At 32.0% G+C, this 16,591-nt stretch overlaps 2 protein-coding genes across 3 annotated transcripts; one reads left to right on the top strand and one right to left on the bottom strand.

Annotated features, from left to right (window-relative positions):
- Positions 1-3,739: 3,739 nt before the first annotated feature.
- LOC114425652 lies at positions 3,740-4,951 on the top strand. 2 transcript variants are annotated; one of them, XM_028392596.1, is made up of 2 exons: positions 3,740-4,006; positions 4,116-4,951. In XM_028392596.1, the coding sequence occupies exons 1-2, from the start codon at positions 3,757-3,759 to the stop codon at positions 4,865-4,867; spliced, it is 1,002 nt and encodes a 333-aa protein (XP_028248397.1). In that variant the 5' UTR covers positions 3,740-3,756; the 3' UTR covers positions 4,868-4,951. The 2 variants fall into 2 exon arrangements, with proteins under 2 accessions (XP_028248397.1, XP_028248396.1); XM_028392595.1 differs by having other exon boundaries at positions 3,740-4,036.
- Positions 4,952-14,210: 9,259 nt separating this feature from the next.
- LOC114367736 lies at positions 14,211-15,056 on the bottom strand. Its single transcript, XM_028324929.1, has one exon. It carries the CDS (start codon positions 15,054-15,056, stop codon positions 14,211-14,213), a length of 846 nt encoding a protein of 281 aa, XP_028180730.1.
- Between the last annotated feature and the right edge of the window lie 1,535 nt (positions 15,057-16,591).

The following is a 16,591-nucleotide window of genomic DNA, read 5'->3' as shown; positions in this document are numbered from 1 at the left end:
GCTAAATATCTGAATTTTAAATTATTTTTAAAATGTCTTTTTTGTCATTAAATATAAATTATCACCAATGCTGAATCAAATCAAATCTATACTTCAAGAATAATAGCTACCATCAGATAAGACTACTTAACATGACTCACAGATGCATTACAATTATATCTTTTTTGCTCCAATAAGTTATTCTAGAACTTGCATAGCCACAGGATGCATTATAATATTTGCTCCAGTTTTACAAGAATATTTCAATTAATTATATATATATTTAAAATAATTAATTTAATTAATCATATCAATTTTGTTAATTATTTGTATTGCTTCTCCAAAATTAGCTTTATTTTTTTAAAATGAATCATCTCTTTTTTTTTCATTTAATTATTTCTCATCTAATTAAAATAATATTTGGAGAAAGAAAAATAATTATGTAATATAAGGTTGTTCATATTTTTCAATCTTTTAATAAGGGAGAGAAAGAGTTGCTTTCATTTATTTCTAGCATTTATTAATTTTTGGTCAAAAAATTTAATTAATTAAGAATACTTTAGTAAAAAGATAATTATGCAAAGGCTCCTATAAAAATGGATAAAACTGAAAAGGATTTTAAAAAAGGATGGAAGGAGTATCTCGTGTGACTATTCCTGTGAAATAAAAATTGATGCATAGAAAATAAAATGAAAATGGAGTGAACTGAGAGAGATTTTATGATAAAATGAAAATAACAATGATCCTAATTTATGCTAAACGTGCACAATAAGTTTCATTTCATAACTTGGTGTGTCTTACTCATCTGCATTACAAGAGGACAGGTTTTGGATCTTATTACTCTGTTTCAAGATTACATTCAATGCCTACAAATATGTTAAATAAACTTGCACAATAAGTTGTATCAGTTGCCTGCTTCAGCAGAAATGTTTGTTACCTGTTTCCATCTGTAAGACAAATTTTCACTGAAGACTAAGGCTATAAGACGGGCTCGTTTTAGTGCCCTTGAAGTTGGTTCCTCAGGGAATTCTCGGATCCAATTCCCACACCCCATCAGGATTTCAGTTCCTAAATTTATCTGAAAATCTCAATTTTTAGTTAAAAGTGAAAAAAATGCAATGATGACAAGGAGTTTCATAATTCGTACTGAAATAGATAAAATCCTGTTCCGGTGGCAGACTATAATCAACTGGATTCCTTCCTGTTTCCATAATAAGAATTGCAAATCTATACAAATCAATCGTTTCATTCAACATGTCAGTACTTGCATATCTGCCAGTACAACTCATCATGACCAATACTCATAGGAAGGAATGCGAAGCAGAGCTGGAAAAACTTAGTGAATTGTCCGTTTACCCTTTAGCTGATCCCTCAATGAATTCAAATCACAGGTTTCTTTACTATATCCCACAAATAAAAAATTGACATATCATTTAAAATAGGATAATGTAAAAAATGAAAAAAATATGATTACTTTAAATGGTGTGTCAGTTTTTTTATTGGTGGAACATAGAAATGAGACTTGTGATTTGAATCCCGCAAAGAGAGTGATAAACATATCTTAACTCTTTAAAACAACAATTCACCTATATCAAAACTATACGTACTTAAATACTAAACAAGTTAGTTACTTATCAGAGGATACATCACAATTAATAGGGGTTTGATTGAGTCTTGGATACACCTGATAAAGTTTATCTCTTGTGCAATTAGTTATTCCTAACAAAATATCAAATTTAAGAGATAGTCAATTTAACTAATGTCTTGTGGAAGGGTATAACAGAGCTAGTGTGTTTTCTCCGGTTACTGGGTTGAGGTAGGATGACCCCTTATCCCCATACTTATTCATTCTGTGTTTAGATAAATTGTCACATCTCATTGCCCAGGATGTGCTTGATGGTAAGTGGAACCCTTTGAAAATGGGGAGAAATGGCCGTAGAATTTCTCATCTCATATTTGTTGATGACCTTCTCCTTTGTGGTCAAGCAGACTATGAGCAGATGCAATGTCTCAAAGAGCTCCTTCAATTGTTTAGAGATATGTCTGATCAGTTGGTGAGTGGGGAAAAGACATTATCAAACCCCTATTTATTTTTGTAAGAATGTGGACCAACATACGTGATGGGAACTGGTTTTGTCTAGTGGTTTCATGGAAGTTTCTTCTCTAGGATCCTATCTAGGAATTCCTCTCCTGGGCAAGACTCCTAGACAAAGAGACTTTCAAGACTTGATGGACAAAGTGTCGAATAAATTAGCTAATACTCTGAACAGTGGTCAATGGCTGACCACATCACTCTTGCTAGCTCTATCATTCAAGCCCTACCTACTTACTCTATGATGACTACGAGATAGTTGATTATGACATAATGAGATGTGAAGTTATGAACATGAGTTTTAGTTGTGAATAAATATGTGGTTAATACTTGATATAACATTACCTGTGTTGTGAGCTGTGAAATATACAATAATCAGACCAGTGTTTATCTTGAGAAAGATGTTGATGCGCAGTGTTAAAGGAAAAATGTAAGTTTCCTAGTTAGGAACCAGTGTTAAATTATAACGCAATGTGTTAAATGTGTTTGAAACATGAGTGTAAGATCGTGAGTATTGTATAATTCACGAGCAATGTTACTTATAATATTATTGTTGAAATCGAGTATAAGTACAAACTGAGAATGTTTGGAAATGAGTTCCAAACCTGGTTCTCAAATTTCACAACGATCCAACGCTCGCTGAATGAGTCTAAGATCGTTGTTTTTCTGAGACAGGTTTAGTGGTATGCGAGAAAAAGAAAGGATTTTGAGAAGAGGGGAAGGGAAAACAAAATTAAGAGGAAGAAGAGGCGTAGAAGCTATCATCAGTCTTAAAACTGACCTAATATGTCCCTATTTATAGCTAGGATACTCACAACCTATTATTTACTCTATTTATTTATTTTTATTATTTTATAAAAAAGAACTTTATTTTATTTCCTATCAAATGAATAAATCAAATATTTTTTTTCTTCAAACCATTATTTTAATTAATAAAGTTATTTCTCTTTATTTATTTAATTATAAAAATCTCATTATTTTTTTAAAACTCTGTTTATTTATAAATAACAATCATTTTAAAATTAGTTTACGAAAAATGAGATGTTAAACAAGGCCTTTTGGAGTAAGTTTAATCTTCATAAAATGTATTAATTTAAACCTTATCCATTATAAATGTTTTTCATAACCCTAAATTTGTAACACCTCAGAGAAGTCCAATTATTAAATTTATTAGGACTTATCACTTGAATTAACCTTTAAATGTACAAAATTATGACATAATTAAAATTTAAATATGTTTATAGAGTTTGGATTGCAAATGGTGCTATTAATCATTTGGAAAATTACCTCATTGGCAAGAGTTTGGATTGCATATTTTAGATAGAGCCCTAGAGGATAGTGTAATTATTTTCTATTTAAATATGTTATGGGGCTAACAATATCTCATAGGATTCATGTATAGTTTTGTTTGGGTTCTTGCTCTTCTCAATACAAAAAAAAAAAGAACTTAAATATATATGCATTAATGGTTATACTATATAAATGAATAAAAGACGTGTTTTTTTAATGACACTCTTTAATACTATGACGTCTTTTATTGTAGTTTTGTAAAAAAAGAAACTTATAATAAATGACTTTAATTAAAGTCTGTCGGTTCACCATATACATAAGAATGAGGCATGTGCATACTTCCTCGCTTAAAGATTATTCATTTTAACCCATCTAGAACTTTGTTGAAAGAATTGATGTTCACTTTCATGATGAATCTTTCTTCAAATTCTAGTAAAGAAAATGGCAAGAGGAAAGAAAAAGGCTATCATTGCTCATATTGTGAAAAGGCATTTGAAAATTCTCAAGTTCTTGGAGATCATCAAAGGTTGTATGAAGTTGAGATTAAGCAGGACAACAATCAAATGATTCATTTTCAAAATTCAAAGGATGTTACCAAGTCTAATCCTGGACATGGGGATGCCTTAATGAAAGCTTTGTCTAGAGGTACAACAAACAATCCTTATGTAACGAAAGGTAAAGTGATAATCATTTTTAGTTTAATAATTCTTCTAATTCAAATCACTAAATATATATATATATATGCTAATTGCAGGAAATTATTATGGAGGCTATAGCCGAGAAGACCACAATTCATTGTTCATGTCTCCAAATTATTCTTCTGCCCGAACCGACAATGCATCCTTGGTAACGTCAATTCAATATAAAGAGACCATTCCTTTTTCTCAATCTGTAGACTATCCAATTTATATGAGTTCTTTTAGTAATCATATAGGTGGTGCAAGTTCTTCTATAAACCATCAATTTGATGCTAGCAATCCACAATTTTTTATTGATAGTTTTTCCAAACCTTTTAAAAGCAATTTTTGGAAAAACGAACATAATGATCCCAATCTCACATATCCGGTCTTGGTTAGAAATTCATCTTTACCCGGTTATCACATGGCTGATTTTAGTTTTTGGAATTTTAACACCAACAAATTTCCTAGCCCAATTGAGCCTAATGTTGTTGATACCCAAATAAATTTTGTTGGCTCAAACAATAGATATAGTTATAATGTGGACCAGATTTATGAGAAGGTAAAAAACCATTATAGAGATGAAGTTCAAGAAAAAATTCCAATGATGAATCCACCAAAAAAGCCCAATATCAACTTTGGTCCACTTGTCAATCATGGAATAGAGATGCTGCAAAAAAAGGAAGCATGGTTTTCTACAAAAGAGACAAAGCTTAAAGCTGTAGAAGCAATTTTCGGCAAGGATGAAGGGAAGAATGCTTCGACTTCAAAGAGTGCAAATTTTATAAAAGAACAAGAGGTTGACTTGGATCTTTCCCTTCATTTATAGATTTGTATTTCTTTCAAATAAATATCATGCATTTGTGTTAAATTTATCAAGTAATAGTTTTTCACATTTTAATTATGTACTCAATAGCAAAATATTAAACTAATGTGTTAGCCTTTTATGCATCTTATCTTATGATGTGTGCGTTCTCTAGAAATTGGTAAAGTCTTCTGCAAAATATATAGTGTGAAAAAAATACGTATAATATGGTGACAAGACGCCTAATAATTTTAGTGTACTTTTTTTTACAATAGTGTGCTTGTTTAATTGTTAAATGAATATTGACACAATATGAAGTAAAAGCAATAGCCATAAATTGTTTAACAATTTTTTTAATTAAGCACATCTATAAATGATAAATATTTGTTATTCTATCATTATATTTTTTTTCTTTCTAGAAACAAAACAGAAAATCTCCAAAGTGTCATATAACCTCCACATGTACATATTATAGTATTTTCATAAGTATCTATCATGATTAGTTAAAGTAGTTTGATCAAGAACATGCCATATCTACACTTTGATCAAGCTTTAAAATCATGTTAGTTGTGAAATGTATGTTTTAACACATTTAAGAATGTGTATAATGTTCTCTTGTTGACAAGTGTACAAAGTTGCATAAGTCGAGTATCGTATTCCATAGAGATTGTGTTTGTACTCAGAGTTATATATATAATGATTAAACAACTAGGGAATAGAAAAAGGATTTTGTGCATTAGAAAACATATTTAATAGAATAAATGCGAGACTTAATAACAAAGTATATAAGGAGAGAAGACAAATGCTCAGAAGTTGAGGATAATGATGAGTGTGGACATGTTGGGGACTCAACTTTCATAATTTTTCTTGATGTAATCTTTTATTGATTTTTCTCATTTAATATGAATATGATTATCACCCGCATCTATTAGTTTATTTTAACTAAGATCCCTCGAGTAAAAAATCCTAAATCACTTAATATCACTCTGAATTCATTAGTAGTTGATAACTAAATGACTTGCATTAAGAATAAAGATGCATGAACGAGCTAAAGAATACCACTCTATTTCTAGATGTGACTCACTTTAGATATTCTTTCCAAATTCTTAGCATACGAATATTTTCTAATATTCATACATTAAAATAGAACATAAAGATGGATAATCAAACCATAAATATGTAATTTTTTAGAATTATTACATCATAGAGAGTTTAGGATTATAGAGCTCCCAACACGGTGGAGTTTTGACGTCTCATTGTCATGAAAAGCTTATAGATAGGTGGATAAGATATATGGAATTTAATGAAAGAAGAATGGAGTAAAATGAATCGGTCAAAGCTTCAAAAACAGATTTCCTTGCATTGACAATGAACGACTTGCTTCTCCTCTAAGTATTCTTTGTTGTCAAGACCTCTCATTCTGCTTCTGAAGTTTCTTTCTTATATAGGGATTTTCTTGCATTGGCAATGGACGACTTGCTTCTCCTCTAAATATCCGTTACAATTTGTAAGTAACCCATTTTTTGCTACCTTCCATAATAAATTCGAATTCTTTTAGGACCCTTCCAATCCCAAATGCGCTTGAAATACGGGTCACCCTCATCAATGACTTGACTATAACCTGATTTCATAGTGAACATACCATAAGTTGTACCTTTTTCCATGCAATAGTATCATTTGCATGGTCACTTTTGGGAGGAACTAAGGTTCGAATAGTTTGCCAAACCTCAAGAGGAACCAAACTCTTAATCTGCTTCTCGTCTCATACTCCATTGGAATTCATAAATTCATTCACCCTTTTATACATATCAAAATCCGAGAGTTGCACCAAAGCTCTCTCTTGCAACTTACCATGATTTGGGGCCCATTGACCAACCTAGAATCTCATAGCCACACCATCTCCAATTCGCTAGAGAATGGATTTCTCCACATTCTCCCAATAACTATAAATACCCTTCCATAAGTTATAGGCATTTGTTTTATTCCTAACTATTGGAACATCCATCTCACCACATTTATATTTTGACCAGATGACTGAAGTCTATAGAAAGTTCCTTCGTGTGCAAAGACGCCAACCAACCTTCATAAACGAGGCTTTTATTCATATCCGTTGATGATCTCAAGCCCAAGCCACCAGCGTTTTTGGGCATACATAATTCACTCCAAGCCACAATATGCACTCTCCTCCTATTCTCATCATCCCCCAAATAAAAATGCTCTACATTTTTATAAATTTCACCACAAATGTAGGCCGGAATTTTCACAATTTGCATCACATATGAGGGAAAAGCTTTGATCACATACTTTGCAAGACTTAATCTACCCGCCATGGATAACATTTTACTTTTCCAACCACTTAATATGTGATTAACTTTATCTAGAAGGAACTCAAAGGATTCTTTCTTCACCTTTTTATGGAATATCGGCACACCAAGATATTTCCCCAAAGTACATTGGAAACCAATCTTTGCAGTAAGATCCTCCTTTATATGCCAGTTGATGTTTTCTGAGAAGAATATCTTGGTTTTCTCCACCTTCATTTTTCCCCCAGAACAAATCCAGGACCCCCTTAGTCATCTCAGCTTGTTCCATTTAAGCTTTTGCAAGCAAAATTAATCATAAGCAAAATCAAAATGAGTGATCAAAGGCCCCCTCTATTAAACTGTATAGATCTTCAAAGCTTCTAGGTCATAGCAACATTAATCAAATGAAATAATCTCTCTAGACAGAGGGAAAAAACATATGGTGAGATGGGATCTCCCTGTCTAACACCCCTCATGGGAGAGAATTCTTCTAATGTGTCCCCATTCCAAAGCATTTTCATTTTTGCAGTAGAAATGCCAATTTAAGTTTATCATAGGCCTTCTCCAAATCAACCTTTATAGTCATCTACCCCACTTTGCCTTTTTACTTCTCATTGGGCGAAAAATTTCCTAAGCAACCACAATATTGTCTCCAGTATGCCAATTAGTAATTAAGCTACATTGAGAGGGGCTTACTAGTTTCTCCATTACCAGTCTGAGTCTCTGAGCCAAAATTTGTCACCACCTTGTATGATACATTGCATAAACTGTTGGGCCGGAGATACCTTAATTTCACCATTGGTTCCACCATAGGAATAAGTGTAATAAGAGAATCATTCATATCCCTGATCTTGCTAGGTTCTGTCAACAAAGAAATCACCATGTTACATAAATCATCACCCACCACATGTCACTAAGACTGATAAAACAAAGCATGGAGACCATTTGGGCTCAGTAGCTCAGTACTTTGAAAGATCTCATCCTCTTCATTGCCTGATAAATTTCTTCTCTCGTGACGTGTTCCTCCAACATATCCACTTCATGTTGTGCAAGGGTAGGGAACAAATTTGATAAGCAAAAAGGAATGAAATCAGACTTGTTAGAAAATAAATTCTTATAATATGAGGTGACATAATTCTACAACATCATAGGTTGAGAAATAATTCCACCATGTTCATGTTGTATCACATCTATCTTATTTCTCCTAATTGTCGTAGTGCCATGGAAGTACTTGGTATTGAGATCACCATACTTTAGCCATTTGCGACGAGCTTTTTCAAACCACATGATCTCTTCTTGGGACAACACATGCTTGTATTCCTTCCAAACCCTTTGTGGCCATGCTTCAACAAAATGGTTTGGACCATTAGTCAATCTATTGTTGATCTCAAGCAGTTGGCGCATCAAACTTTTCTTCCTAGCAACAATATGTTAAAAAATCTCATTGTTCCACTTCATCGCTCCGTCTTGGAACTCTTTAATTTTTTGGTTACAAGACCAACCCTTCGTCCAAGAAGATCTCATGAGACTAGGAAAATTATCATGGAATATCCATGATGCAAGAAATATAAACGGACATCGTCTTTTATCTTCTATTCACCTGATGCACTCTTCTGAATTGCAGAAGCACTAGATTATGATTTGATTTTCATTTAGGAAGGTGGAAAACAATAACTTCACTAAACTTTATTCTCTACTCCATATTAATCAATAATCTATCAAGCCATTCAGAAATACCATTTCTTCCCCAAGTAAACAGATTACCTTGGAAGCTAGCGTCAATCAAGTCACATGAATTGACTTCATTACGAAAGGCTTCCATGCTTTGAGCAAATATCTAGAACGGCTCCTACTTCATTCATGCTCACATGCAACACAACATTGTAATCACCAACAAACGCCAAAGGACCATCAACATCATCTACAAAGTTGATAAGCTCCTCCCAAAGAGTTTGTCTTCTTTGGTATGAAGGGCTAGCATAGATCACAAACAACACCCATGATTATGAGTTTCCATCACTTATTCTTAAATGAACACATTGTGTACTCTTTGAAGTAAGTTGAATATCTCAACCAAGAAGATCCCACAGTACCCAAATTCCACCAGCCTAACTACACTCTGCATCCTACACCATGGAATTAGGAAACCCACATTTGTTAATGGTTCCCTTGGCCAGCATCCCACTTGCATGAGTCTCGAGCAAACACATCCTAGATATGATATAATCATGCTTAAAATCCTTCACCAAATTAGCGAAATCCTTTCCTCTAGTACCCTTACAATTCCAACAACATAGACTCCTCATTGAGGGGTTTTATTAGAGTTGGCCACAACCGGCCAAGAATACTTGCAACATTTGCCATATCACCGGTTCGTGTCATATCCACATCACTCATGATAGTTTCAGATCCATCAGTGAACTCCATGTTCATAGTAGAATCAACATTACATGAATTTGCTTCCACTACTCCCCCCGATATCTTTCCTTGACGTTCTATTTGAGACTCGTCATATACTGAAGTTAGAGCTTTAGCCAAAGGATCAACCCTTTTCACAACAAATTTTTTTCTCATAGCTTCTAAGATAGATCCAATACTATTGGACGTATCTTGTTTCTCCAACACTCATTTCGTATATGACATTATTTAAATAACATTTATTTTAATATTTTTTCATATTAATGGGATAATTATGAATGAGTTTCATCAAATAAAATATAAGTCTAAGTTATTAATAAGACATGTAACTTAATAATAAAAGTTGTTAAAAATATTAAAAGAATGTATTGTTCTCTTTCTATGTTCAGACAGTTACTTAAATATTTTTTCCTTAGCCAACATAAGCATGAGGATGCAAATCCTGACCTATGTTTGGATGATATGGAAGACATGTAGAACAATGAAGTATATAGAGGAAAAAGTACAAGAGGAGAAAATAAATGGAAGCAGAGTTAGTTATTAATTTGATCCTTTATTTATTTATTTTGTTTAATTTGACCCTCAATAAAAAAAAAAAATTGGTCCAAAATTTTTCAAAATTACTCCAATTTAATTTGAAAGTAATGTGATTACTGTTGCAAATTTAGAGGTTCAATTTGATTCTTCTATTATTTAAAAGTTCAATTTGGGAGAGGGTGCGGGGAAGTGAGGTCATGAAGGGATAGAAGCAAAGTGGTTGCGTAGAAGGAATTGGGATCAAGGGGGAGCTAGGATGGTTGTGCAGAAGATGAATTCTTATTTGGTTGGTGCCGACGATGATTTGATCGAAGTTGACGAAGTATATCGAAAGCTAAGAGAAGGGTTCGCTCATACCAACAATCATGGACAAAATTAATTTATAGGTTGGGGGACCTTGGCCCCCCTCAATTTTTGTTTTCCATAATTTTACTCTCCATTCTTATATATAAGACTCAATTATCTACTTCATCTTCATCAAGATTAAAAAAAATGATTAATTTAATTGATAACAATAAATTTATCTTAAATTTTTCCTAATGGTTTGTTAATATATTTTATTTCTTCTTTTAATGAATATTATATATTAAGTCTTATAAAAAATAACAAACAAAATTTTAAACTTGGGTCTATAAATAAAGATGGAAAGAGTAATATATATATATATATATATATATATATATATATATATATATATATATATATATAATCAGTTCAATTTTATAATTAAATAATAATATTTAAGTATAATTTATTTTTTCAATTTTTATAAAACATTTTATTATTTTTTTATAGTAAAAATGACATTTTTTTAGATAGATATTTTATTTTTCTTTTATCGCCTACATTATGGACATAATTATATTCTTTCTCTTTTTAGATAAATTATTTGAATATTATTTATATTTATTTTTAATATTAATTTTTTTTTATAATAAACTATTATAATTTTAAAGGCTATAAATAATTCAATTTATAAAACTTTATTTGCCTAATTTTTATATTGATTTGTTACAAATGATTTGAAAATTAAATATAATTTATCAACCTTTGCAAATGTGATAGGCTAAATTATGAACACTCTAAGAGATCGACAGTTTGAGATTTGAAATACATTAACAATTATTATCTCTTGATTTTCTATATTTCTTTTGTTTTTCTACTCTTGTGTTGCACCAGACACTTGTTAAGATTTGCTTTCAATGTGTGACTATTCACACGCCTCGATATGAGAAAAATCTTTTTAGAACATACTTAATAAGACATTCTTCCTAAAGAATTATGATTAAGGTGCACAAATACTAATGTTTATAATAAATTAATAAAAGTTCTTCATGGCATGCAAAATTTCTTCGCGTGGCTGTTATTTGTACACGCATCATAGTGTTCTACATCACGCACATACAAACATCCACGTGCACTGTCGAAATCTTTGCAGCTAGCTTATAAATGTATATAACTTAGTCAAGTGAATATTCCTTAAACCTATATTATTTTGTTGGGAATAGCTAACTCATAAAGTTTCTCCGGAATATCTCAACTGCAAGATTCTGAAATTTTAATAAAATAAAATAAACAAGTTTCTCCGGAGTAACTTGTTTAGTTTCTGTACCTATTTGTATGTGGTGAGCACGTACTTACGTTAGTTTTTATCTATTTTCTCTCGGTTAGGTGCAGTTGTTGCTCTCAAAGTCTCTTCTGGATTCCTATGTTTAATTTTTTGTTCTTTTAAAATAATTTTAATTTTTTACATGTTATGGACAGGAGGCAACATTATGTTAGTACTCTCACTTTTGGAAGAAATTAAAGTAACTCTATTGTTTAAGTAGTATAGGCGTCCGAATTAATCTACATTTAAAATTTTAGATTAACTAAACTCTATTGTCAATGGTATTGAAGGTTTTTCTCTAGTAGCAGTACGTAGGGTTGGAGCCTTGTACAAGCTATTCGAAAGCTGGCAAACGAAAATTGGCAGGTAAAGTTTACTGACATATATGGGGAAGCAAAGTTTTGTACGGATGCTTTGGCCAATGCATCACATAATATGGAAGTTGAATTTTTTATGTATGAACAACCCCAGTGTAACAATTGGAAATAAAATTATCCAATTCACTCTCAAAACTTTATTCATAAATAAATAAAAATATATAATAAGAGTGTTTATTTATATTCTTTTAATTCGGACTTTTTCCTCCAACTCCTGGTACTTCTATTTTAAGCAATCTATCCCTTACTATTTTTTGTTTTTAACAGCTAATAATTAATTTTTTAAAAAAAATAAAATGACAACTAACTTGTTAATCAAGTCTCTAATTTCACTTATTACACTCCAGCATTTTTAAGCCAGTTGCTTATGTCTGATGCCATGGGAATTTCCTTTCCTAGGCCTGGCAAGTTGTAATTTCTTTCTTTAGGTTTAGACACCGTTTAATTCCAAAAAAATTAAGATTGTTAGATATTATTGTCGTTGGTAGTGGAAGACTCAACGTGACTAAGGAAGGAGTCACGCCTTAACGTGACATTATTTGTACATGTAACTTTCACGACTAGAAAGCTCATTCACTCATCTCACAAATATGATATTTATTAACATATTTTTTTCAACATATTTTATCAATGGGATAATTATAAAATGTTGAAATTATTTAAAAAATTTTTGCCTACCTTCTATGTTCAACAGTTCAGACAGTAGCTTTAGTTTTTTTCTTGGCCAATGTAAGCACGAGGACGCAACTTTTAATTTATGTTATGATGATGCGAAAGACATACAAATCAAAGAAGCATAGAGTATAGAATAAATAGAAGTAGGCTTGATTATCAATTTATTAATTTCTATTTATTTTGTTCAATCTAATCTCTTTGTTATTAAAAAGTTTACTTAGTCCCTCTTTTTAACAACCGTGAGTCAGAGGCTAGATTGGATGTGCTTTTACTTTTCTCTTCTTTTTTTTTTTTTTTGCTTTTTTTTTCTCTTGTTTCCTAATTTACCCTTCTTCTTCTCCGTTCTCTTCTCTCTCCCTCCAAGAGCTAACTGAAGGAAGCCAACAACGACAACATCAAAGCACAATGACTCTCCCTTCCATGGCAACGACGGGTACAACTTTTTCAAATCTGAAAAAATAATCGCAAACTGCAAATCACAACCCATTTCTCAGATCTAGAAAAAAAAAATGCAACCATCTCAAACTACTGGGTCCGATGTTGTAACCGCAAGAAAACCGCAAACCACAACCAATTTCTGAGTTGGTAACAAAGCAACATTTTTTCTTCTTTTTTATTTGGTTGTGATGCTACTTTGCAACCATCTTTTTTAATTTTGGTGAAAATTTATTTGGCCTAAAAAAATTTGTTCAGGCTTAGAAAACCAGATAAAGAAGGAAAGAGAAGGGGACGGAGTAAGAAGATGAAGGATAAATTAGGAAAGAATGAGAGAAAAGTAAAAAAAGAAAAAAAAAATCAGCCATTGACTTGTAAAAAGAATAAAGATTAATTATGGGGGGCAAATCTTTATATATGCATTCCGATTATTCTCTGCAGTGTTGTGAAAGCCATTAGATTCTACACAGATTCGTTAACCTCGTAGATGAAGCAGTTGATCGACATTGATATTGAAACTAAATTTGGTAGCAAGGCCTTGAATGGTGTGAACACAACCCAAAATTGATGAGCTAACAGACTTTAGAAAATTCAACCATTCACCACATGAATATACAGGTACAAAGCTTAAAAAACAACTTAGTCATTAACACAATAGGAGTTTTTATTATACAATATATAAAGGCATGAAAAGAGTTTAAATTGGGAAATGGCAATAATATCATACTTAACGCAAAAATAAATACAATAGTTCTTAATCTAAAATAAAATAGTAAACAAACAACTAAATTTCCAAATCACCTAATTCATAAATAAATTCACTACTTAGATTAAAAATAAAAATAAAAAGCAAGCACTAGCTAGACACCCAAGGAGAATTTATTTTAGGGTCAAAGATCACTGATCTCAAACAATCTCCACATGACACATTGTTAATGCTTCTAATTTGACTAATCGTCATTTAGAAACTAATTATTATGCCCTAGACCATAGGATAATGTCATGTAGCGCAACTATGATCGAGAATCAAACAATTCAGGAAGAAGCTGTTTGCAGAGGCCCATATAGGTGGAATAAACAATGCGATCTTTGGCGCCGGTTCGATGGTTATTGTTGTGCTTGCAGAAATATTGGAGCTGTTTAAGGTTGCAGAAACCCAGCATTTGAGCCAGCAACAAGAACAACCAATTAATGGCCCTTCTCTTGGTGTCCCCAAGGAATGGCTCCACACTATTTTCTCGTCCACAATGCTCACATTTTGGCAACACTGGCACCACCCAAACATTAGGTGCCCTATCATGCATGATACACTTCTTCTTCTGAATGAATTTCAACAATTCACCCAATTTGCTCTTCAGATCAAGCTCCATCTCGAACCTCTCATCGCACCGTTTGCACTTAACCTTTCCCGTGATCGTAACAATCTTGTTTTGCAAGAGGTATTTGTAGCTGTGCACTGTGGCTCTCCGATTCGTTGCCCAGGGAAAAGGTGGAGTGATGGTTTTACTCTTTCCCCGACGAGAACGGGTACGAGGAGAACTTGAGAAAGCAGGTACAGGAACATTTGGATGCAGATCACTAGCATTATCTTTGTTGGGGTTGGAAGCTGTATATGGTGACAACATGGGACTAATACTGAGTGATAAAGCGGTTGAAGGAGCATTTAGATGCATGTCACCAGCAACAATATTATCTGTGTTTTGATACGAGGGTTTATATGGTTCCAACAATGGACTAATGAGTGAAAGATGCTTTTGCATTGTTGGGGGAGGGTTTATTGTAAGAAAGAGTCTCGCACTCTTGGCATCACTATTATTACCTGGCGGAGAGAGAGTGAGAAAATCTTCGGAGTTCTCCATTTCTTTACGGAGACTCACAAAAAATGAAGACATGATAAAGAAAACTATATAGAATAGAATTATCTCTCGTTGGAACTGAAGAAGCTAAACTAAACTAAGATGGCTGTGACTTATATAAGCCCTTCACTTTGATCAATTTCCTTTTTTACCGCGTGGCTGTTATTTGGTACACGTGAGTGTTAACTTGTTTCGTTTCTAATTAATCACGTAACTTCCTGTACCTATATTTTCTCTCTGTTGGATGGATGCATGTGACTATTCTTACTCTTGGCATCACTAATTCAAATCAACACCAAAAAATCATCAAATTCGTATGCTTATGGAGTTATGTTTTTTTAATTATTTGTTGAAATAATTTAAAGAATAAATTTTTAATTAACCTGAATTGAAATACGCAAATTTTATCCTTAGATAAAAAAAAAAAACATGCCCACTCCTGTTGTTGGTAAAAGGAAAGAAAAAGGAAAGAAAAAATTTAGAGTTAAAAGGAAAGAAAAAATTGTTTTGTCTGCTTATGCGTTGTTGTCACCACAATATTCACTTATTGAATCCTCAAAATGACTCATCCACGTAACAATTGTCATCAAATCCAGTGAGAGAGATATTTTAAATAAAAATACACATGCGTAAATCCTTCAACCTTAATATTGTTATAATTTACAATACACCTTGTTATAGGGATGAGAAACAAAACACTTTCACAAAATTTTATTTTGGTGTACTGTAGTCAATAAACAATATATTTGTTATCTTTTATTTTGATTCTATTTCTTTTATTTTTTATTTTTCTTATCTTATCTTTTCTTATTTTTATCTTAATTTTATATTTTTTATCTTTTACTTTTATTTTCTTATTTTCTTTATATTCTATATTTATAATCTTTTAATTTAAATTTTTATTTTAATCTTTAAATCTTTATCTTATCTCCTATATTTTCTTATCTTTATTTTAAATTATTTATATATTACTTTTAAATTGAATTTGCATTAATCTAAGTACAAGCAAAGTCATTGAGGATTCGATACTCGGACTTTCGAATATTTTACTAGTGATAACTTTGGTACACTTACCAACAAATTAACAAGAAATTTCCATCCAGAAAACCCTTCCAACAAACTAAATCATACTCAAACTGTATGTGAGGCACATTCATTACCTAATCCTCTCCACCACTTTAGTTGAACTTAGAAACACTTGATCAAGCTTTAGTAAAATCCCAACTATTATCTTTCATCGTGTAAGCCACCACTGGCAAACAAAGATCATCATCCGAAACAGTGTTCAGAGCATTATGACAGAGTTTGCCCACATTAGGCATCCGGGATTGTTTATTTCACTATGTTATAGACATTTTTTTATGAAATGGTATGACATTTTCCAAATGCTATAATTTTACTTCATTCTCACTCTGCCTCACATTGGGTTTGAAGCTATAAGCATTAGGAGTTTTATGCATGTTGATGTGAATACGAATATTTTCTATATGTTATAACTTACCTCACTCACATTTTGAACAAAAGGCTTGAATTTAGCA

This window comes from Glycine soja, chromosome 9 (assembly GCF_004193775.1).
Source record: "Glycine soja cultivar W05 chromosome 9, ASM419377v2, whole genome shotgun sequence".
Taxonomy (NCBI): Eukaryota; Viridiplantae; Streptophyta; class Magnoliopsida; order Fabales; family Fabaceae; genus Glycine; species Glycine soja.
Note: the sequence above shows the minus strand (reverse complement) of the source record. Positions and strands in the feature narration are given on the sequence as shown.